Below are 24,427 nucleotides of genomic sequence, written 5' to 3'. Positions count from 1 at the left end.
AAAAGTGAATGCATTGAGAATGACTCTTAATACTGTATTTAAGATGTTAATTTGCATCTTTTAAGAGAGTGAATCTTTGTTTTCTGGAATTAAAGTAAAATTTTCAGTTGATTATTTTAGCATAAGTTTATTAATTTGTTAACTGGGGTGCCCACCTAGGGGGGGGGGATGTTTTAGGGGTATTTTTCTCTCTTTTGGGGGCTTTCTATTTGGAGGGGGGTATTTATGGTTTTTAGGGATGGGCCCTTGCTCTTAGGGGTGTACTCCTGTATTTAAGATGCTAATTTGCATCTTTAGCGAAAATGTACCTTTATTTCTGGAATTAAAGTAAAATTTTCAGTTGATTATTTTAGCATAAGTTTATTAATTTGTTAACTGGGTTGCCTACCTGGGGGGGGGTGTTCTAGGGGTATTTTCTTTTTTTTTGGGGGGGGTTCTATTTGGGGGTATTTATGGTTTTTAGGGGGTGGGCCCTTGCTCTTAGGGGGGGGGCACCCCTGTATTTAAGATGCTAATTTGCATCTTTAGAGAAAATGTACCTTTATTTCTGGAATTAAAGTAAAATTTTAAGTTGATTATTTAAGTTTATTTATTTATTTTTTGAGTCGAACTGGCCCTGTTTTAATATTTTCTTTTATAACTTGTATGTTAGAAAAATTTTACACGTGTATTATCTGTAATAAAAATGATTTCAAAGCAAAGTTTTATTTTTTGTTATTTCTAAATTGGAAACAAGAAAATGTATTACTTTATGATGAAGTTTAAAAAAATTTCTACACGTCATGCAAATCTAATAACAAATACGACTCATTATACGACCTTTAAAATTTCAACTATGAATAATTAAAAGTTTAAACCATGAGTACATTACATACAGAATTAATTTTTGCCGAAAGTTTGTCTCTTTTGAAAAAATCTGTCGAAATAAAACAATATTTTAATGTTTCATTTTATATATAGCACAATTCCTAAATTAAAATATAGAGGCTCTAAAAAAGTACATTTGAATGTACTTAACATGTTTTTAAAGAAATGATATGTGGAACAAGTGTGATTTATTGTTTTGAAACGGCGTTGTAGACAAATATGCGAACATGCAATGCAATCGAAATGCCAGACATCCGTCGGATATCCGAATCCGGCAGGTAAGGGGGCATCGGATGTCCGGCAAAATCACTATCCGGTGCATCCCTAATTTCTGGGTCGTTTCCAGGCAAGGGTCTGTGTACCCTCAGAGTGCGGTGGGGTCCACATCCTTAAGGGGCCCAATGGTCAAAGAAATTGAAACAAAAAATTAAACAGACTAGCACAAAGACTTACTAACTTTGCAAATATATATTGCTAGCTTCTGGGGAGAGGCACTAAAGATTTTGTTGCAAGAGGGCCCAAAATTTATAGATCCGGGTTTGGTTGTTTCCCTTGAAATTTAAGATAACAAAACTGGTAGACAGAGTGGAAAGCAGTGAAGGTGGCAGGAACGAGTTTTTGCCCTGGTTTGGAAAAATAGTAGATCCGGCATCTGCCCTTCCATGCACATGTGTCTCTTCTCCAAGAATAGAAAAATGGAATATACTGTCTGACCACCAATTATATGGAAAGGCTAATTTTGTTTACAGGCGGAAATGGGCAAGTCTATTACCTTTCAGGGATGGTATATTTTCTGATACAGATGTGCACATTTTGCCTCTCAATTATTTCGACTCGGTTTTTTAAAAGTAACAACTTATTCACTGCAATAACCTTTAAATCAAGGCTATATTTTTTCTCATTAAAAAATTAATTGATTTGTTTTGTTTACAACATATTTTTTGGCTTACCGTTCTGCTTTTAATTTTCCAAATGAAATGAAAACATGTTATTTTCTTTTTGTTGTTTCCATAAAACTCATTTTGTGTCCACTCATTTTCACCTCCATGGTCAAACAGTACCCGAGAGATAAAAGGGATTATGTTCATTTAAAAATCAGAATCTAAGCATTTTGTTAAACAAATTTTTATATTCTATTTTTGTCTCATTGGCACAAAGTAGCAAGAATGAGTTTTTGCCAGGAAGGACTATATTTTCATGTCTTCTTTATCTTTTGCAGAATCCCCCCCCCCAATACCTTTTGCAAGAAAAGTTATTTATGCCACGTGCTTAGCTTTGTAGAATAACAAAATTGAGAACTATCCTGATATTTTTGCTCATTCATTACCCAAATGTTTCAGAACTTTCAAAGCGGGGAAGGGGGGGGGGGAGAATAAGTTCAATGTTTTCCAGGTAGCAATAGCACCCAGGGAAAATGAAAATGAGAACCTTTTCATGAGCACTGTGAAAAAAGATGAAACAATGTCACACTTAAAATTGACGCACACAAACATTGAGGCATTGAATCAATAATTTTAAAACAACAGTATCTTTTATTATCTCTAAATGTACAAAGTATTAAGAACCCGTTGATTTAAATAATTTTGGGATTTTCAACTTCATAATGTGAATGATATTCTGTGGTATGACATACAGTAGTATTGCAGCTTTTACATGTTCATCTGTACACAGCCTTCGAAGGAAAACTTCAATACTGAAAATGTGATACAAAAATAGCAAAGCACTCAAACCAATGGAGTGGACAAGCTCCCTGTCACTGCAGTGCAACAGAACCTGCAATTGGTAAAAAAGGAGCAAAATCACCCAATTAAATTAAAAACAAAAATATCTGTAAATACATGTTGCTAACATACTGTCATTTATTTTAACAGACCAGATTCATTTTTTTCCTAGCATAATTGGCAGATCTGCTGTCAGTGCTGATTTTCCAATAATAAGTAAACAATGTACATGCTAGACAGCCAGGTGCGGATGCATTTCATTTTAGTGGGAGGAGTCATGCTCAAGAACAGTTTTAAGTACAAAAATTTTCTTCTATGAACCCCCCCCCCCCCTCCCGTAAAAACTCTTCAAATATACAAACAAAAATCATTGAAATCATAAAATCCCTTCAAATATGCGGACAAAAATCATCAAAATCATTGATAAAAATCATTTTAGAAGTTTTTTTTTTTTTAAATAATTTTTCACTTTTAAAATGTAAGCCGAAAATTTTCGGAAACAACAACTCAAAGCTTTTGGAAATTTCGGATCAGAAAACCCCTGGTTGATTCAATATTTGCATAATACTTGACACATACCCATCTTGGGTTATAAATTTGCGTGATACTCATCACATCCATCTTGTATGCAGAAAAATAACATCACTTTAAATAATAGTAAAACATCACTTAAAATAATAGTAAAAAAATGCTGCAAAAATCTTATTAAAAATTAAATATTCCATAAATATAATGCGGACTGGATAAATAACTCACTGACTGATTAATTATAATTGTAGAGAACTGGAGTTTGACGAAGACGTTGCAGTCTCAGAGTCGAATACAGGAACTCCAGATTTGTTTCCATCGGGGGTTTTGGGTCCATCTGTTTTTTCAACAGTCCGGGGAAAAAAAAGAGACTACACTGCTTTGTCACCCCAACGCTCCATTGTTTTTGTTATAGGTTAGGGGTTCCCAAAGTGGGTGACGCAGCACCCTGGGTTGCTGCAAGGAGGGGCGAGGGGTGCAGCGAGCTGTTCATATTTTCAATATGAGTGTATAATTGAAATAGATTAGGGTGGCATGAAAAAATTTTAATTTGTCAAAGGGTGCCGTCAGTCAGAAAAAATTGGGAACCCCTGTTATATTTAGTTCTTTTCTTACAAACGCAGCTTTTTTCAACAGGGTTTCTGTCCAATATGATGGTCTAGTTTACGAGAAGGTTTGTATAATGAGGTTTTGTGCTAACACGACACTCAAATTTTACATTTCTTGCACGATATTAAATCCTAAACATTGATTTGAACTAATAAACTATTTACAGCACATTTAAAAATAAACTCAGCGAGACTAAAATTGAAACTATCTAAAAATTACAACAGAAAGAAAGTATAATCTACAGAGAGAGACTTCACATTAAAAGAAAAAATTTACAGACTCGAATGTTTTATCGATTGAAGCGATGTCTGAAGCTTTGGATATTGTTTTGCAAAAACTATCGTTAATTAAATTTGTTGCATAAAATGCGTCGTGCGTCAGACACTTCTTTGTTACTTTTCATTATACTGGCTTCTGAACCCAGCGCCGCAGATAATTGTCTCAAGAAAAGCTATTTTTACTGTCTACATATTTTAAATACATATGCTATAAATAGAAAAGTTACAGTTAATCCCTTTCTCCCAAAAAAAATCAATAAAACTATTTACTGTTTCTTATTATGGTTTCAGTCTGACTTTTCTTTTTTCTTTCAAGCAGTCATTTTCACTACTCAAAGGCAATGAACCTTGAAACAGATTACAAAGTATTGTTGCAGATTTTGATGGGGGGGATCATGACCCCTATGATCCCCCCTCCCTCCTTGTATCCACTTCTTACAGTTTCAAGTTTCGATAAAGTTTTTATATTTTTTCGAGCAAACTTTCAAATACTGTTGCAGGTTGGGGGGAGGGGGCTGGGACACCCCCCCCTGTATCCGCCACACACAGGGGGTGAATTGGCGGCAAAATGCACTGGCAAGCCATTCTTGTACTAATTTTCTGAAAAAATAAATCTTCCTTTCTCATAAAATTAATCATGACTCAGGTATCAGTTGAGAGTGTTCCAGTACTGGAAAATTTATGAATTCATGACACACACACATATAGGATGTCAATCCTAATTGTGGTCCAACAGCTAATTTCTAAACCGTTAGAGAAAAGCATAAAAGTTCCAACTGGGAAAAAAAAAATTAAATTGCATAAAAAATCAAAATTTATGAAAATTTTGTCAAAAAATTAAATTTTGAAAAAATTACAGTGGATGGCACTTTCAAAAATTCAAATTTTTAAGGATTTCTCAAGAAATAAAAGTCCAATTGCTTTGAAACTATTGTCACGTGAAAGGTATGCTTCAGCTGTCATTTTTCCCAATAAAAAAAATGACATTACTCTTGCATTTAGGGGATCAGTAATAAATTGAGGAAAACAAAAATGTTTTTGGTCATCATTCATCGTAAATAGCTCAGAATAAGCTGTAAATTTCAGAAATTAGCTTAGTGTGTACTTTTGAGTAAGTACCACTAATATCGACGAAGATATTAGCATTTCTTTCAAAACTACGAATTTTTTCAAATATAATTGGAAATAATTAATAAAATTTGTCTATCCAATTTTAAATGAATTGGATAGACAACAAGTCGTGAGGGGTTGTTCGCAAATAATCTGTTTGAATCATGAATCGCACTGAACGATTGTAAGCAAATTTTGCAATCTTGTGACCGATCGGATCCCTCACGACTTCTCCTCTATCCAAGAATTGTTGAGACCGAGGGGATATGATTCAGTTGTTTAAATTCATTACAATGAAAGATGTTACGGGGCTGAAGTTTAGCACTGAAAACAGGACAAGGGGTCATTGTTTTAAGCTATTTAAATCTCAGGCTAACATGGATGTTAGGAAAAATTATTATTATAGCAGGGTAGTGGAACCTTGGAACAGTTTACCGGAAGAGGTGGTAATGAGCAAGGGAGTAGATAGTTTTAAGAGGGCCATTGATCTTCACTGGGGATTGTAAATTGACTAGGACCAGTCTAGCTGGGCCCAGAGCCCGTTGCTGGTCGTCACTTTTGTATTTGTATTTGGCTCATTAGATTGCCGATAACTTTACGAATTTTTAAGATATTGAACTGGAATTTTATTATGAGTTGAAGAATCTAGTTGTGTTTTATATTGTGAAAGTTATAAAATTGCTATCTCTCGCGCATACACAGTGAAAAATTAAATGCTTTAAATGTTCATATTTTATCAAATTTTGAACATTTTATGTCCAAATTTTAGTATTACGCTTCTTTTATACGTTGTCATGTTTTCTGAAAGCTTGGTATTTTTGATGAAAAACTTTGCGTGTTTTGAGCCAAAAACCTTCAAATAAAATTTGTCATTTTGAAAGAAATGCTCATATCTTCACGAATATTAGTGGTACTTACTCAAAAATATGTAAAATAATTGTACATAGTAAACTAACTAATGCCTGAAATTTACAGCTTATTCTCAGCATTTTACGATGAATGATGATCAAAAACCATTTTTTTTTCCTCAATTTGTTACTGATCTTTTAATAGTTTAAGTATACAGTCATCCCTCGCTACTTCACGCTTCAACTTTCGCGGCTTCACTACTTTGCGGTTTTTTCATTTTTTTTTTTTTCAAATTCAGTAACTAGCCTTTTTGCATGCGCTCGTGCAAACTTTTCCTGCAAAAGAATAACAATGTATGTCTTTTTAAGTAAGCTGAGCTCTTCTGAGGCGTGTAGTTGTATTAGTTGAGGGAGTGGAGGTATAAAATCACGGAAGAAAGTGAAGGGACTCGCTAACCGTTAAACACTAACTGGAAAGTATAAATCACTGTATTATTACTAGCGGATGTAAATGCATCTATAAATGGTGTTCAACAATGTACTAGCTTTGTAAGTTGTATATGGTGTATACTTAATACCTTTAATGAGGATAAATGTAGAGAGGAAGAACGGGGGCTCATACGGTCACTAACTGGCAATTAATTCATTATCGAACAAGTTGAGCTATTTTCATAGATTAGTAGATAGATTGTAAGAACTTCATATGTGTGTGTAATTTATTTCTCAATGATTAACAATGTGATATATATTTCGTCTAATTTTATGCAATATATTAAGTAATACAAATGTAATGGTGGAAAGGACGCTGTTTCATGTCTAAGGGGCTCTAACTATGTTAGAAACCTATTTAAGTTGTCGTAAAGTAAGTTTCATGAGCTCTAATTAGGAAAATATTCGGTTTATAAATACAGAATCCTACTTCGCGGAAATTCAGTCTGGAACGAATTAACCGCGATAAAAGAGGGTTAACTGTAATGTAATTTTTATTATAAAATGACAGCTGAAACATACCTTTTACGTGGCAAACGTTTCAAAGCAATTGGACTTTTATTTCTTGAGAAATCCTTAAAACTGAATTTTTGAAAGCGTCTCTAATACTTTGGCCACCCACTATGTGTCAAATTCAAAAACTTCCGAGACAATGAAAGTAAGATTTTCCTTTTTTGCCTGAATTGACATGGACCATACCTTACATAATACAATGATAATTAATTCATTTAAGAAAATAACGTTAATTAATAAAATATAACATAAAAATAAGTAAATAAATTTACTTACTTGAAATACTATTGTAGTAGGAACTAAAAAAATTCCACAGATTGCTCTGAAAATAATTAATTTAATTTTTAGAAAACTATCTGAAAATATGCTACATGCAAACCATTTTTACACACTAGGGATTGCGCTCCTCTGCTCGCTAAGCTTTGGGGGTTTCAGCACACATCATTGACTTTAAAATAGGGGAATGCGGGGGCAAGTGAAATGGTGAAATATTTAGTAAATTTAACTATATAGTAGCACATGCAATCTATTCTGGTCAGGAAAAAAATACCACAAAAGATTAAAGCATACAATGATACAGGCAATTTTCAAAAATGGACAATCATATTGTAATATTTTGTTGCAAGTTAAAAATTATTTTTGTTATTATAAAAGGATAAAGTTCTTATTATTAACATTAAAAATATTAATTGGTCCCTTTTAACATTCAGTGCATTATTTATTTAGTTATTATTAAGCTTATAGGTACTTCAAAAATTGTATAATTAGTCAAATACATGCAGGGCAAAGTTGATAAGGCAAAGTGAAATAGTTTACTTCATTTATTTACTCAATCATTTATTTAATCTCTAATGCATTCCTTTACTAATTTTAATTAATTAAAATTCCTTCTTTCAGTTATTTAGTTATTCATTGATTCACTTATTTTCTTATTCATTCTTTTACTCACTTATTTTCTTATTCATTCTTTTACTCACTCATTTATTTTTCTTCAGATATTAATTAATTTATTTAGTTATTCTTTTATTATTTTATTATATTTTCATTTCCTCATTCAACTATTTATTTACTGATTCATTTGGTCAAAAATATTTTTATAACCAAATAGAAAATATTTCATTATAAAAATATTTTATTTTCACTTTCCCCATGAAAAAAAAGGGGAGGGGGAGATTTTTCCCTTTTTTTGAAGGCAAAAATTTACTGCCGAAAATAAAAAATACCGTTTCAATGCAAGTTTTATTTTAAATACAATGTTCTTTCTTTATGTATTGTAATTCTCAAAACAAATTTCTCAAATGTTCACTTTGTAATAGCTCAGTCATCTAAACTATTTCACTTTGTCGCACATTCCCCTACGTGCATTTATGGTGATTACTTGGTATAAAGTTAGTATGAGTTAAGAAAGTTTATTAACACAACATAATAATAATCTACATATATAAAAGAAAGTTGTGTTAGTTACACTATTTATAACTCAAGAACGGCTGAACCGATTTGGCTGAAAATTGGTTGGAAGGTAGCTTAGAACCAGGAGACGGACATAGCATACTGTTTATCCCGTTCGACCGCGTTGCCAAAATATTTGTAATTGCAAATTAAAAGTTTAATTAATTGTTTAGTTCTATGAATTCCTAACAGATGGCGGAATGAGTTTAGTTCTATGAACTTTTAATAGATGGTGGGGTAAGTTAACTCGAGAGAGCGCTGGCCAACAGTGTCGAGACGCTATTGTGGGACTGTTGTGGTCAGCTAACTGATTTTTGAATGCGGTTTGTTTTTTTGGTATTCAAGTACATAGTTTGATTTTGTACGATTTTTCTATTGGGTTTTGTCTTCCTTATTTCTACAACCTTTGTTTTTGTTCTTATAGTTGAAGATAGTTACTTATCTAAGTAAATAACTTCATTTGTCATATTATTCAATTGTGATTGTTCTTTGTAACGTTTTTATAACAGCAGTGTTTATATGGCGAAACACTTTAAATTGCGGAAGAAAAACCACTTCACTCGCTAAAAGGTAGGGTTACAGTAGCATGGTTGCTTGGCGGGTTAAGCGATGAACTATACAGTTGAAGGATTATTTTGAGTTTTAAAGCTAATGTTGATCTTTTTATGTGTTTTGGCGAATAGCTTTAAATTCCAAAGAGACTCTAATAGGTTTTTGAAAATGTGTGTAGGTATTTTAGTTGAAGTAAAATGATCATTTCACATCAGAAGGGATGGAAGGGATCGTGGATTTTTTTTTTATTCAACGGATTTCCTTTAAATTCTTAGCACGGGCTTCGCCGTGCGGGTACTACTAGTTATAAATAAGGAAGTTAAGAAATGCACCTTTTTTGGTTCATAATATGGCTAGGAAGAAATACAAGTAGGTTAGTAATTTTACATCAATGTTTTTAAAACATTCTGAGATTTGCCAACTATTGCAAAAGAGAAAATAAACGCAGTTTCGCAAAAAATGTGATAATAGACTTTAAAGATCAGGAGCAAATAAAACAATTAAGAGTAATAAAAGAAAATTTGAATGAAAACCACAAAAACGAATTTTTGCAGTTTTATATTTAATGAAAACATAGGATCAAAGTTGACTATGTTTCTATGGCTCTGTTAAATAAAACTAGTTGCATCCCTCTTGCTTACAAATAGTATTAATTTTTTTTTTTAATTTTATTTATTTATGTTTTAAATGAGTAAACACTTCTCTAAATATTTTCTTCTTTCACAGTAGTATTTCATTCTTTATCGACATTAGGGATTGAGAAAGATGCCCACTAGAAACGTTTTAAGATTATATTTTTTCCCTTAAAAAGTCGTATTTTAAAAAAAAAGAGCTCCATTACGGGTAAATATGCGGATCTGCTTTCAATCAAAAAACAAAGTGATTGATTAGTTGAAGGTATGGGTAGCACAAATAGAGGAGAAAAAATCTGACTTTCAAATTAAATAACTCTAAAACTACTATTCATTTCTATAAATACTTAATATCAACTTTTTTCCTCAGAAATGTCTCTTTAAATCATAAAACTTTCAAATAAATTTCATGAAATTTTGATTCACGAGAACTTGAGGTGCAAGCGGAAGAAACTGTCACAGAGAGTGGCGGCAGCCGGAATTGTTTTTCTCGTTTTGTGCAGAGGAATATTTTTAAAAAAATTGTTTCATTAATACCAATTCATAAAATGACTGTAACTGACTGAACAACTTAATCTGAAATTAGCCCAACATATGCATCAGCAAGTATAATTTCAGAAGAAAATGGAATCATTTAAATTTGATAATATGGAAAATAATGGCAAACTAATGCACGTACTGTCTGTCTTTTACGAGAAAAGCTCCCGCTGTCAAGTCTGAGCCCGTCTACTGCCATAGAAACGGATTTTGTTCATTTTCTGGTAGGGTTATCAGGAAGGCTTTTTAGTGCCATTTCACCACTCGTCTGCTCGCCTTTGTGCAGTCATACAGGTTTTCCTAACATTAAGCTTCCCTTGCAAATATGAGGCGCTATAGTAGTAGCTTTGTAGCTATAGCAGTAGACAGGTGGAGACATTTTGACGGTGGCTTTTCTCGTGATGGTCGGACAGTAAATTGGTTCAAGTGTTATCCTACAAGTTAGACAGAAAAATACATTGGCTCCTTTTGTTTTGTATTATTTTTCACACATACCTATCTATATATAAAATGTATGGGTCATGCTCAGATAAACAAGCAATATCCTTTTTAAAAAGAAATTGCTTTAATCTTCCACCCCATTTTTTTAAAATAGATTCATATTTTTTTTTTTTTTTTTTTGGCGAATCCATCTATTTCTTCCTTTAGGGGAAAAAAAACAAATAAAAACTGTGATGGTTGCTTTAGTTAATTTAGTAAGTTTTCACCATTTAGGTTAGGTAGCCAAAAAATATGGGAATAATGTTTGTGAAGATGGTAATGAGAGCTACAGAAATGACCCAACAGCTAAAGAATCAAGCTCAAATGATATAATGTAGTGAAATTGTGCAGGGGAAAAGAAATTAATATTTAATCTTTTGCTGAACAAGAACAAATCAGATTAAAATCTTTCTGATTGGTTGAGTAAACTGTTGAAAATATTAGCTTGGGAACATTTATTATTAAAAAAAAATGCAATCCCAAATTTTTTTATAAAGCAGTCATAAAATTAAGACCAGTAATAACGACACATAAAAAATGCTCTGAATAAAATTTAAGGAAAAAACCCAAAAATTAATGTTTTTACTTGCTGAAACCAAAGTTTATTACTCTGCATAACCTATTAAAGTACCAGTCGTTTTTGAAAAACTGGTAAAAGATTATTGGTTTTCTTTCTTTCTTTATTTTTTTTTTTGACAGAAACATGTGTACATATACTGCCATGTGCAGGTAAAGGGCAGCAACTGCAAATTTTTCATTTAAAATTTTTGTCATCTATTGTATGTTAGCTTTATTTTACAAGCTTTCTTATTTGGTTTCCGCTGAAAAAAAGGCGCGAAAAAATGTCTAATTCCAAGACTTCCCTATGGTTAATGTGGAATCTTACACACATTTCTTAAAATATGTCTAAAACTCATTTCTGCAGATACTGCCGTTTACCTGCACATGGCAGTATAGTGAAGCTCTGTCTACAATTTCAGCAGTGGGGAAAGTGATGGATTGACTCACAAATGGGCTAAAAGAAATTGGAAAATATTATATTACGAAGAAAGTGTAAACGAGTTAATTACATTCATCACTGAAACTTTTTGATGAATATGCATCAAAGACATCAGAGTCGCTCATTATCAGATAACATTTTCAAAACAAAATATAACAATATTTAGTAAAAAACAATTTGTGGTTAACTGTTTACTCCTATGATATTTACGAAATAAAAATAGAAAAAAACAATCTTTTCCCCCACTAAATGCTTTATAACGATCTACTGCTAACAATCTTACAGCTAAATGAAAAATGATCCGATAAGCTTTGTGCTACAGTCTTTTTTCAATTATTTTTTTATTGAAAATTTAAAGTGAAAAACCAACGTAAACAAAGCACCAATTCTCAAGAAAGTATAGCAAAAAGCTTTTTCAAGGCTACAATGGATCCTCTTCATCCGTGCAAAAAGCTCACCACACACACCAAAAAGTCACAAGATAATTCTCTTGTAACAGCCCTGGGGCAAATGTTTTTTTTTTTTTAACTTCGTTCCATTTTGATACAACAAGTTAAAATAATCAGTTACTGCTGTCTATAAAAAATACTTTCTTCAGGTATTCTACGCTAACAATATAAAGCAGAAGAGTTTGTTTGAATGCGCTAATCTCAGGAACTGGTTTAAATTGAAAAATTCTTTTTGTGTTGAATACTCCATTTATTGAGGAAGGCTACAGACTTTATAACATCACGCCATGACTAACAGGAGTGGAGCATCAATAAATTTAAATTAAATCATTAATAATCATAATGTATTTTTTGTTGCATCAATAGCTCAAACATGTAGCTCAGTCGGTAAAGCGCTGGGTCAGCAACCCTAGGGTCGCGGGTTTGAACCCGGCTGCGAGTGGGAAGATTTTCAGCATTTACTACCCGGCTCATTAAAAATTACTTAATTTATAAATGAAGGGTTTTCAATTATTTTTATTATTGATTTTTTTTTTCTTTTTTCAATTTTCTTATTTAATGGAAAACATTGCTGTGGATCAAGACATGTCATTTTTTTCTTTTTACACATCATATGAAGCAATGAGAAGCAAAGGGATACAAGTGGACATTTTCAAGTTTTGAGTAAAACGCATATAAAGATTATGTCCTAGGTAGGCTTTCATTGAATTTTTTTTTCTAAATCATGCTGTACAGCAGCACCTAACAGGGCTACTAGCACCATCCCTTGCCCCAAGACAGAGGAGAGGTTCACCTACCATATGTACTGGTTATCTCCAAATTTTTAATTTTGCCACTTACATCCCTTTGCTTCTCACTACCTCATATATATATATATATATATATATATATATATATATATATATATATATATATATATATATATATATATATATATATATATCATAGAGTGATGTACTTAAAATAGTTTCTTAATACATTGTCTAATTAAAACAGGTGAAACCGTGGGGCACGGCTAAAAATAAATAAACGAAAGTATAAATTGTTTCTCAATATTATTACTGACCTAGGCAACGATGTTTGCTAGTCAAAAATATAAGAGTGGAAATGGTTTTTCAATACATACATCACAGCCCAATATTTGTACTCCATTCTTCTTTGCAGAGTGAATAAGAACAAGATGCTAAATGCCACTGAGAGAAATAAATATGTAGATAACACACTCAGCCACTCATACACAGCAACTGCAATAAAAATATGTTACACCATTGAAAGCATAGCAGAAATTAAAAAAAAAAAACCAATATTTTCATACAGTAAAATCTGAATTAAACACAAATGGCAACAGGAAAAATGAACATTTCAGGTACAGCAAAGAAAAAGGATAAAAATTTACAACTTTTTGTAAAAAAACAAAATACAGTAACCCCTTGTTGCATTGTTACAACACTGATTTGGATATATTGAGCTTGTCCTTTCTCTCCCAAAAAATTATACATATATTTAAAAAATAATGCTTTACATTTCACACACCACAGAAAGATTTAAAAAAAAAATATCTCAGAAAAATTTTGTCTTCTTTGTTTAATCAATGAAAAAAACCAGTATATTTTAAATGCACTTACTTTGTTACAGTTTAAGCTACAACTTTCGGTTCATATATCACCATAAAACATTTAAAATGCTTTTTTTTTAAAGAAAAAGTGATAAATGTTTTTAAAGAGTAATTTGATTAAGAAAAATACCCTAATATGATATTTAACAGATCTTTTTGTAGGGGCACATGTAATTGGTTTTTGCATTAATTAAATCGTTACTTTTCTTGACCTTCGTTATATTGCGTTATTGGATATACAGCGCTTTTTTGTTGTCTCCCAAAAAGCGCAATATAACCAGGGGTTAATCTAATTCTGTATCAATAGAGAATTTTGATGATTTCCAAACATGAAATTGCCACAGTACAGCATTTGAAAGCAAATACTTCAATTACTCACGATTATTATATCAAAATATTTATATTTAAAAAGTAAACTCTGTATGTTCTGTACATTTTAGTTAGGTTCCTGGGATTTTTGCTTCTGCCGCCAAGCATTTGCTTTTAACAAACCAAGAGCCTTTCTCTCCTGTTACCACCCCCTGCATGTCAAATATATCAGAGAAAAACGTGCTAAAAATGAGGAAAAGAAATTTCTTTAATTTCGGTTCACTGTAATCATCAAAATGTTAGAAATAGATAATTTTTAAAAATGTATCTTTGGACATAACATTGCAAAAGAATGGAACTTAAAGGCATGCCAGGGTTCATACTTTATTTGGATGAAAAAATTCCATGACTTTTCCAAGACTTTTTCATGGCTTCAATGAACATTTTAATGACCTCGTTACACGAAGAGAATAGAGAAATTTTTCTGTATTCTATCGCCTGACTTAAGATCTTTATTTTCTAAAACATTCAACAAATTAAGATAAACTCTGACAAATTTAATAATAAAGTCATTACGAGTGATGGAATCGAACTCACATGCAATTGAATTGCTTTTTCTTTTTTGAGTGGGCGTGGCAAAACTAAGAACGTGAAATTTTGCTACTACAGGATATACAAATACAAAAACAAAAGTGACGACCAGCAACAGGCTCTGGGCCCAGCTAGACTGGTCCTAGTCAATTTACAATCCCCAGTGAAGATCAATGGCCCTCTTAGAACTGTCTACTCCTTTGCTCATTACCACCTCTTCCGGTAAGCTGTTCCAAGGTTCCACTACCCTGCTAAAAGAATAATTTTTCCTAACATCCATGTTAGCCTGAGATTTAAATAGCTTAAAACAATGACCCCTTGTCCTGTTTTCAGTGCTAAACTTCAGCCCCGTAACATCTTTCATTTTAATAAATTTAAACAACTGAATCATGTCCCCTCGGTCTCTTCTTTGCTCAAGACTGTACATTTTTAGCCTTCTAAGCCTGGAATCATAATCTAAGTGGGAAAGTCCACTTATTAGCCTTGCAGCCCGCCTTTGAACCCTTTCCAATGCATTAATGTCTTTCTTAAGATAAGGAGACCAAAACTGAACAGCATACTCCAAATGGGGTCTTACCAAACTTCTATATAAGGGCAGAAGAACTTCTTTAGATTTATTTGAAATAGATCTATTGATAAACCCAAGCATCTTATTGGCTTTGTTGCTAGCAATGCTGCACTGTTGGCTAAACTTTAAATCCTGACTTATTAGGACCCCCAGATCAGTAACTTTGTCTGCCTGACTATTGACTGAACCTTGCAAATAATAACTTGTACACTTATTTCCATGCCCTAAATGTAGCACTTGACATTTCCCAACATTAACAGCCATACCCCATTTATCAGCCGACTCCGTAATATGATTTAGATCCTCTTGCAGCTGATTTGCTTGTTCTTCATTTTCTACAGTCCCCATAACTTTGACATCATCAGCAAAACAATTCATGTTCCCAGAAATATTTTTGTGAATATCGTTCATAAAGACAATGAACAAAACAGGCCCTAACACTGATCCTTGAGGAACCCCGCTTAAGACCTCACTCCAATTAGAATAATTTCCCCTTACAACTACTCTTTGTTTCCTTCCGGTCAGCCAATTTTTTACCCAAATGAAAGTTTTCCTTCCTATTCCTATATCAGCTAATTTGCTAAGTAGAGCAACATGCGGTACCTTATCGAAAGCTTTTTGAAAATCAATGTAAACAACATCTACAGGCTTCTTATTGTCCAAAGCCATGGTAACTTTGTCATAGAAATGTAATAAATTAGTTGCACAAGATTTACCTTTCCTAAAACCGTACTGAAAACTAGTCAATAGATTATTAGTCTCTAGAAAATTTACTATCCTAATTTTCATCAATGTTTCAAAAATTTTGCAAACCACCGAAGTTAGACTCACAGGTCTATAATTTCCCGCACTCCCTTTAGACCCTTTCTTGAAGAGCGGTGTAATGTTAGCCAGCTTCCAGTCCTCTGGCACTGTCCCCGAATTATAAGAAGCATTGAAAATGTTTGCGATTACATCTGCTAATTCCTCTGCACATTCAACTAAAATTTTCGGATAAATATTATCTGGCCCCGAAGCCTTAGTCTCTTTAATTTTTTTCAAATGAAGTAAACAGAAAATTCAAAATAAGTGATGTCCGGGCAGTAAAATCACATCGCAAAAAATGGCAAGCGAATACGACAGAAGTGGATGCAATGAGATTTCAAAATTCAGATTTAATTTTTGGATCGTTAAATTTTCCACTTTTAATAGCTTTTATGTGCTATACTGTTAAATCACTCAAGATTTCTAACGCTCCTTTAGCTACTGTTCCCTTCTCTTTATCCAGTACATTTTTCCATGACTTGAAATAAATTTCCATGACTTTCAATGAAAATTTCAATTTTCCATGACTTTTCCAGGTCTGAAATGTTATTTTTTTTCCCATGACTTTCCAGGATTTCTATGACCCGTAAGAACCCTGACATGCCTTTTTTTTTACCATAACATTGAGGCATCGGGAATCTGAATAATACTCTACAAAACATGGACAATATTTTGTTGAAATACTGATATCCAGGGGCGGCATTTCAACATTTCATTTGGGGGGTCGAGTTTTTTAAACATGAATTTTCTCAATGTGGAATAAAATGCGAGTACATTTTTTTAAAGTAAGGTCATTAAAGAAATTCAAATTTTAATATCCACACTTTTAATTTATTTTATAGTCAGCTATAACAGAAAAGATCTTGATTTACGTTTCTAAAGTAAATTTTTAATGCACGATTTTTGGAATCCAGAAGAAGAGGAAATCTTGGTACTATATTCCGTCAATATCCAGCGGCATGCTCTTGGCAGTATAGCTGAAGATGGAAGTCTCGCTTGTCCCATCATGCACCAAAAAAAAAAAAAATATTCTCTAACCTTCTGAGACACGAAAATGATCTTTCACAATTAGCTGAGTTGATTGGAATCGGTGAAAAAATAATTGAAGCTACAAAGTCATGTTAGAAAACGCATCTTTAAAATTTTTCTCTTTAAAAAAAAAACCATGCAAGTTTAAAATTTGTGCTCTAGTCTTCATTTTTCATCACTGAAGTACACTGGCTCTTCGCAAAACAATTCTTTTTGCTTCGTTCAACAACTTTTACTTGTAACTGAAATATTTTATTTATCTTGTTCAATAACCTGCACATATAATATTGAACTTCGATTTATCACTAAATCTTGTGTTAATTTCATTAGAAACTGAATGAATCTATTATTTGATACAAAATATTAAGTCAATCATTTGACTTTGCATCATCATGTGGATTTTTGTCACTTTTTTATTTATTTATTTTTTAATATGTCCAATAAATCCAAATTAACAAGAAGCTCTTAATAGGAGCTCGATCAAGAGTTCTAGCTTTAACTTTTGAAGACCATTTTTGTACCTCATCCAGCAAAAGTATCTGTTGATGCACGAATATTTTTCAAAAAGAGCGTGTCTTTTGTAAGAAGTTTCCATGAAAGTATACAATGTATTGAACTGCTAAATATGCCTCTTAACAGGAGGAATCAATGTTCACTCACTAATTGAACGTATATCTTACTAATATTATATATGCGAAAGTTTGTCTGTATGGATGTATGGATGTATGGATGTTTGTTACTCTTTCACGCAAAAACTACTGAACGGATTTTGATGAAACTTTACAATAATATAGCTTATGCATCAGAATAACACATAGGGTAGTTTTCGTCCCGTTATGGGGGGCAAAACCCCCTTAGGGGGGCAATAAAACACAATTTTTGTATAAATTCTCTAATATTGGGATGAAAAAATACTTGCACATATTTACATTATATGTCCATCGAAAGCTCTAATTTTTCTGCTGAAGATGGCACCTGTTCGAAATTTCTAAGTAGAATAAAAAACGAGTTATGAGCTTTTTAGATCCATGTTCGAAGGCTTTCCTCAACTCAATACAGTATTTAGTGTATCATCTCAACTCCCTGTCGATAGCGACAATTGTTGTATTGTTGACTTTCTTTGCTTTTCGTGATTGTTCAAGGCTTTTCTCAAGTCAAATCTTGAAGTAAGATTTTTGCACAAGATTGGCAAATAATACATGATTTGGCTGATGATTTTCCATTTAAACGGAACTTTAATGTAGTTAATGGTTTTTATTATTATTTATGCTAATTGAACACTTACTCATTATCCAAACAACCAGCAGATCGCCAAAATTTTTGCAGAAAGATTTCCGTAGCTGATGCATTTGGCAGTTTTTTCAACGTTGCTGTTTTTGAAGCCGAAGACTACGTCATAATGTTTCTCAGCTTTCACCATGTAAACAAAATATCGCCAATCAAAGAATTTTCAAGACTTTTTTTACTGTGTTAAATAATCCAGCAACTAAATTAGGCAAATCCATAAACAGCACAAAAACTTCCATTAATTTTTCTTTTTGCACAGTTTCAAACAATCACCAAATTTTATTACTTATTTTGGTAACATTTCGGATGAAACTGTTTAGTGCCATTTTATGGTGACCAAAAATATTTCAGCATCTGGCGACGATATCTCTGTAACGAAAATTAATATCATATCGTTTTACAAAGTAAGGAAAGAATGGGGGAGCATCATCGAAGGTACCTCGAAACGACTTTCGCAAATTCGGTAAAATCGCACCAAGAGCCACAATGATTGAAATTTCCCGAAATAACTAAAGCAAGTATAAGGGGATTACGAGCGCAGCTACTTTTTTTTAATCACTTCGTACTTAATTAGCCATACAGAGAAGGTTTTAGACTCCATGTTAAAAAAAAGTATCAACAGATTAATCTTTTTAAACATGAGAAGATTAATTTCATGTTTTTTAAATTTGTATATGCTTAAATATAGTGCTTTCGTTTCTAAATCAATACTACTTTGTTCTTTATACTTATTGCTATTTTAGTTTTATGGGTAAGGATGAAACTCGATTTTTAATCACGTCAAAAAGATGTGTTTTAAATTTTTTTACTTAAAACAAAAAACAAAAGCAAGTAACGATTTTTTCTAATAATTATTACTGACCCAGGCAACGCCGGGTATTTTTGCTAGTTTAAAATATAAGCGCAACAATGAGCTCAAAATACCAAGAAACTTCTCGTAAAAATCGGGCCAGTCACACTGCACTGCCCTTTCACATTGGAAGCAGAAGCATAATCTTAACACTGCACTTACAAGTATGAGGCATATAAACCATATGAGGAAATTTCTTCTTTAGTTGAAACAAATTTATTCTCCATCTATTTTTTTATTATGAAAGTTCTGGAAATGATTCATGAATTTCAAAGTTTTTATCCAAATAGCGAAAAACACTTGCTCGTGGCTGGACAGGTCTCGAGTTTCATCAACTTTTACTAAAGATCATCTGCACATTTTTTTTTTTTAATTTCCTATTGCATATGATCACTGATTTGCGCGTTAGGTAAATTGAATTTCCTGATTTCTTAATATTCTGCGCAAAATATTTGGGGGTGCAAACGCCCCCTCTTGCTCCCCCTATTTGCCGCCCCTGCTGATATCTGCAGAGGTCCCTCCCCCAAGGGCGAGGGTGCACCCTTCAATATCGCGGAGACCCCGCCCCCAAATGAGAAAAATACCCCTCAAAAAATTTCAGTGGCACAGTCTGCAACATGACCCTTCAAGGTGGGCACCCCAGGTATCTGAAACTTCCTGACAATCGTCATCTAATTCTGACATTGCGAAGATATGGGGTTTAAATGAAATTTTGGGAGAACTGATGAGGAACTGCAAAATTACAAAAATCTGACAAATGGCTCGAAGCTGTTGAACTTTTCGTTCAACAGCTTAGAAACAAGAACAGCCATTGAAAAAATAGTAAACTACACATCATGTGCTGCCCGAACCGATTTTGAGTGTCACAGGCAAGGGGTTAATAGCACTGTCATACACACTTAGACACACTGCACTGCTCAAACATTTTTAGAATTTACTAGTGGTACCCGAACGGCTTTGCTCGTAATAGAAAAATTAAAAGGTCTTTTGGTTCGCCTGTATATTTACAAATAATGTATGGTGAATTTTCTCGCCAATTGGCTTGTACCCACGTTACGGTTCCACATTATGATAATTTCGTAATTTACTCGTCCATCTTATGATAATTTTGTTCTTAAAATTGTAGTAGAAAAAGAACCACATCGAATTTTCTAAAAGTCGCACACCCCCATGCTACGAACAAACTTTGTGCCAAATTTCATGAAAATCGGCCGAACGGTCTAGCCGCTATGGGCGCCAAAGATCCAGACAGAGAGACTTTCAGCTTTATTATTAGTAAAGATTAAAATTTAATGAGGATAAGTTTTAAGTAGTTGAGCTCCAACTAAAATGAGGAAAATGAAGTAATTTTGAGAGAATTTTTTACTTACCCAATATTGATACTGTGATTGCCTGAGAAATCATCTGCAAAAGAGTTTGTTAAACATTAAAAATATGTGTGATACTAACACTCAACAATGAAACCAAGAACATAGTAAAGGTTCAATTATATATTGTTGCAATCAAACAAAAATAATGAAAAAAAAAGGGTATCACTAAATATGTATATTTTGGATATCTACACACCTGATCATAATACTAACCTTTGATTCATTTTTCAAGTTTGTTGAGGGTAGTACATGATTGTGCTTTTTGGACAAGAGTACAATATTCACAAAAATATAAAGTTTTGGGAAAAGTTTATACTTGGTTCATTAAAAAAATTAAAAAATGTAGTAAATAGTTAGACAAAAGTAAAAATTCTTATTTTTAAAATTAGTGTGCCACAACACTCAGTTTCCTTGCCATCTATTTGCAGAAGTCAGTCAATACAGTGTTGTTAGAAATAAGAATTTAAATCTATGCATTATGATAGTGCCTAGTATAAGTTTTATGAATCAACTAAAGGTGGAAACTAGCCAGCGACGACTAAAAAAATTTTTTTTATTCTTTGGTGACTAAACAATGTCAAGACAGTCACCAATGCTAACGTCAAAAATATGTAATAAATCAACGAATAACATTATCTTTATTTAATTTCAGACTTATATTCTTTTAGTTCATTTTATTTGTATGACGGCTTCATTACCTCTAATTTTAAAATCTTATTTTAAATAAAAATTGCATTTTTCAGAAAAGATTTATTATTGCAATTAAATGAAAAAATCTAAGATATTAGTATGAACAAACATAATGTAATACAGTTGGTTCTCTATTTGACTTTCAAGGACCAAAAAAAAAAAAAAATCGTCCATAAATAGAATGTGTTTTTAAACAGAATATTTTTCTAAAACTACAGTGAACTTGGGAACGTGAAAAGTTGTCGTTAAATAAAGAAAGTCCTAAAAATAGAGAGCCAACTGTGTTACATTGCAAAGTGATATGATGGGGGGCGTAAAAGTTCATTTTAAGACGAACATGGAACCATTTGTTTGGGGTAAATGAATTCTTTTAAAAAAGAGAACATAATTACATGTGCATGCAACAATTACAAAAGAATGAAAAAAAGTTTACAAAAAAAGGAAAAATACTATTTCCCTAACCATTCTTTTAAAATGTACAAGTGGTTGTTGAGACTTGGGAGGATAAACAATACCAAAATGTGCTTCTATAAAGTCATTACTGAGTTCAGAATAGCATATCTTAAAACATGTGGCATTTGAAAAAAAGGGAAAGGGGGGAGAGGAAAAGATGACGAAGCATTTGATGCATTGAGCATTATCTGTACCTCAAAGACAAACTAATATGAGTCACATTATTGTTAGCTTGCAGGAGAGAATAAAAATATTTGTCTGTGCACATAAAGTTAGGGACTCGTGCTCTTATAACCTTGGTAGTAAATGAAAAGAAATTTTTTTTTAAATTGGAACTATGCGGCTATGGCCCAACTTGAAATAGAATTCTACATACAAAGCAGCAGTAACCTGAAAGCCGCCATTTTTGGACTTACCTCAGTCTGGTCTTGAGGTGCAGGCATGATAAAAGCTAAAACAAACACACACATAGGCGGATTTAGGACTGAGTTCCTGGGGGGGCAGGATTTTTTTTTTTTTTTTTGAGCAACATTTTTAATTACCCACCCCCTCCGCTCTCAAATGTTTTTATCTGTTTTCTGTGATGCGTAAGACCATTCTTTACTTTTTTATGTGTCGTTTTCATTACTGTGTGTAATCATGCTGTCCTTTTTAAATTGACCTTAAAAGAGAGGGGGCTGGTATTAAGAGAGTAACGCAATGCTCCCTTTTGAGTGGGATATAGAATATCTCCAGTTTTAGGGGACCCGGGGGATACTCCCCCGGAGGAAATTATCTAAAATGGATAGAAAATTCTGCATTTTGAATTCTTATAAGGGTTAATTGGAAATAATAAGCAAATAATTTATTTTTTTTAAGTTTTACGCTTTAAAAGTGCTTTGTGATGCAAGTTAATACTTTAAAAGAAATGGTGCACAGATTTAGAGAATAGGTATCAAGAGAGTAACATACTACCCATTTGAACAATTCTTAATTTATACACTTGATAAGAAATAAAATTGAAGCACACTTTGCTTAGGAGTTTCAAAGACTTGTCTAATTATTTTCAAGGTTTGGTTGGTTAGATTGGGTTTTTGGTTCAAGAGCCCTTGTTGGCTATACTGCGCCAATTCTTTTCAGGGATTTTAGAACCTATCAATAATTTGCACTTTCCAGCCTCTGAAATTGAGTAGTAGTTTATACACTTGTACAGTATTGTTCAAACTTTGTAAGAAACGGCTATTTTAAGTTTAAAAGAAAAAATAAACTTTTCCTATTCAAAACAGAAAAAATCATGAATTTTTTTTTGTTATAAGATTTTGGAAGATAAGTTGTTACTATATAAACTCCTCCCAAAACTGGGGAGCATTGTCCCCTTTGCCCCCCCCCCTATAAATCCACCCAGGCTCTTCTGAACTGTTCAAAAACAAAAAAATAATGATTTTTTTTTTTTTTTTGGAAGATGTGTTGTTACTACATAAAGTCCTCCCAAAACTGGGGGGGCATTGCCCCCCTCTGACCCCCCATAAATCCGCCCATGAACACACAACTTTGAGAAGTAAAACAGAATACCTATTTTTTAACTTGTCAATAAGAATTATCAAATAGCGATTCACTAAAGTTGTGGTAAACGATTGCATACATTGCATTTAACTTGAATTTGGATTTTACAAGAAACCAGATTTAATGAGTCCAGTCCCAAGTGTCTCATTAAACATGGTGCACTGTATGAGTATTTACAGGAGGAAAAAAAAAAGAATCATTTATCAAACTGAATGGGGGATATAGGATCCAAGCATGGATGGTATTTTGCATTTACTGCAAAAGCAGAGGTCATGGCTTCAAACATCATCACATCCTAGAACAATCATACACAAATGCAGAAGTGATGACCAGTAGCAGGCTAGTCCTCGTCAATTTATCACTCTCCAATGAAAATCAAGAGCCCTTTTAAAACTATTCATCTCATTGCGAGTAACAGCTGCTTCTGGTAAAATATTCTGAATGATTGCAACTCTACTATTCAATTAGTGATTTGCCTTAAAAATATTAGTCTGGACTTTGAATAAGTTCACTATAAATATTGAAATCAGGAAAAAATATTTCAATAGGACTTTTACTGCACAGAACGGCTAGTTTGAAAAGGCTGCTACTTGTGATGAGACCAACAGAGCTTTTTTGCTGGTTATTTATTTATATATATATATATATTTGCATTTGTGTAGCTGAGATTTGGAACTGCTGCAGCCAAAATATTTTTTGATTGGAAGATCTTGCAAATACTGAACAATATGAAAAAAAATAGGGATAAAATAATCTTTGTTTTTTTCCCCGAAAAAAGAAAATATAAGATACATACATGCAAAAAGAGTGCAATATGATGCCACCATTTGACGTGATGGTGCAATTTCAATGACAGGAAAATGAGTAAGCTATACGTCAAGGCAAAGATGATAAACACAGACATCAAATACATGTTGCTGAAAAAAGAACAGAAAAACAAATCTGAAATAGTAAAGGCTTAGATAAAAAAAAGACCTTAACAAAATACTAATCAATAAATAATCTCAATTTTCCATTCATTCAGAAAGAAAAAAAAATGGTGGGAAGTTTTTTGAAACACATTTAATGTACCACTACTTTTCCCCATGCTCCATGCATTTTTTGCCTCAAATAAAAACAATAATATTAATAATGAATGCAACCAGGACCCACGCTAAGCGTTCGCCAAATAGGATAAAATCATAAATTTGGCTAGTCTTGGCAAATGGAAAATCCTCAGACATTTCCACAAAAAATAGAAAAATAGTTTTCCCCTCG

The 24,427-nt window shown here is 32.7% G+C and overlaps 1 protein-coding gene across 1 annotated transcript; it reads right to left on the bottom strand.

The window, feature by feature from the left end:
- Nucleotides 1–2,402: 2,402 nt before the first annotated feature.
- On the bottom strand, nucleotides 2,403–24,100 carry LOC129228078 (uncharacterized). The gene is made up of 5 exons (XM_054862714.1): nucleotides 23,967–24,100; nucleotides 20,486–20,519; nucleotides 13,189–13,306; nucleotides 7,240–7,285; nucleotides 2,403–2,640 (listed from the first exon to the last, which is right to left on the bottom strand). Exons 1-5 carry the CDS (start codon nucleotides 24,081–24,083, stop codon nucleotides 2,425–2,427), a joined length of 531 nt encoding a protein of 176 aa, XP_054718689.1. The 5' UTR covers nucleotides 24,084–24,100; the 3' UTR covers nucleotides 2,403–2,424.
- Between the last annotated feature and the right edge of the window lie 327 nt (nucleotides 24,101–24,427).

Source organism: Uloborus diversus, chromosome 8, assembly GCF_026930045.1.
Source record: "Uloborus diversus isolate 005 chromosome 8, Udiv.v.3.1, whole genome shotgun sequence".
NCBI classification, from domain to species: domain Eukaryota; kingdom Metazoa; phylum Arthropoda; class Arachnida; order Araneae; family Uloboridae; genus Uloborus; species Uloborus diversus.
This window is presented reverse-complemented; position numbering and strand designations above follow the sequence as displayed.

What these genes read in the sequence shown, in the direction of transcription:
- LOC129228078 (XM_054862714.1), bottom strand. Translation starts at nt 24,083, where the DNA reads ATGTATTTGATGTCTGTGTTTATCATCTTTGCCTTGACGTATAGCTTA. An exon ending in ATATTGCACTCTTTTTGCAT is followed by an intron (nt 20,520 to 23,966) that starts GTATGTATCTTA and finishes ACTCTTTTGCAG; the next exon opens with ATGATTTCTCAGGCAATCAC. An exon ending in CTACTACAATAGTATTTCAA is followed by an intron (nt 2,641 to 7,239) that starts GTAAGTAAATTT and finishes TACCAATTGCAG; the next exon opens with GTTCTGTTGCACTGCAGTGA.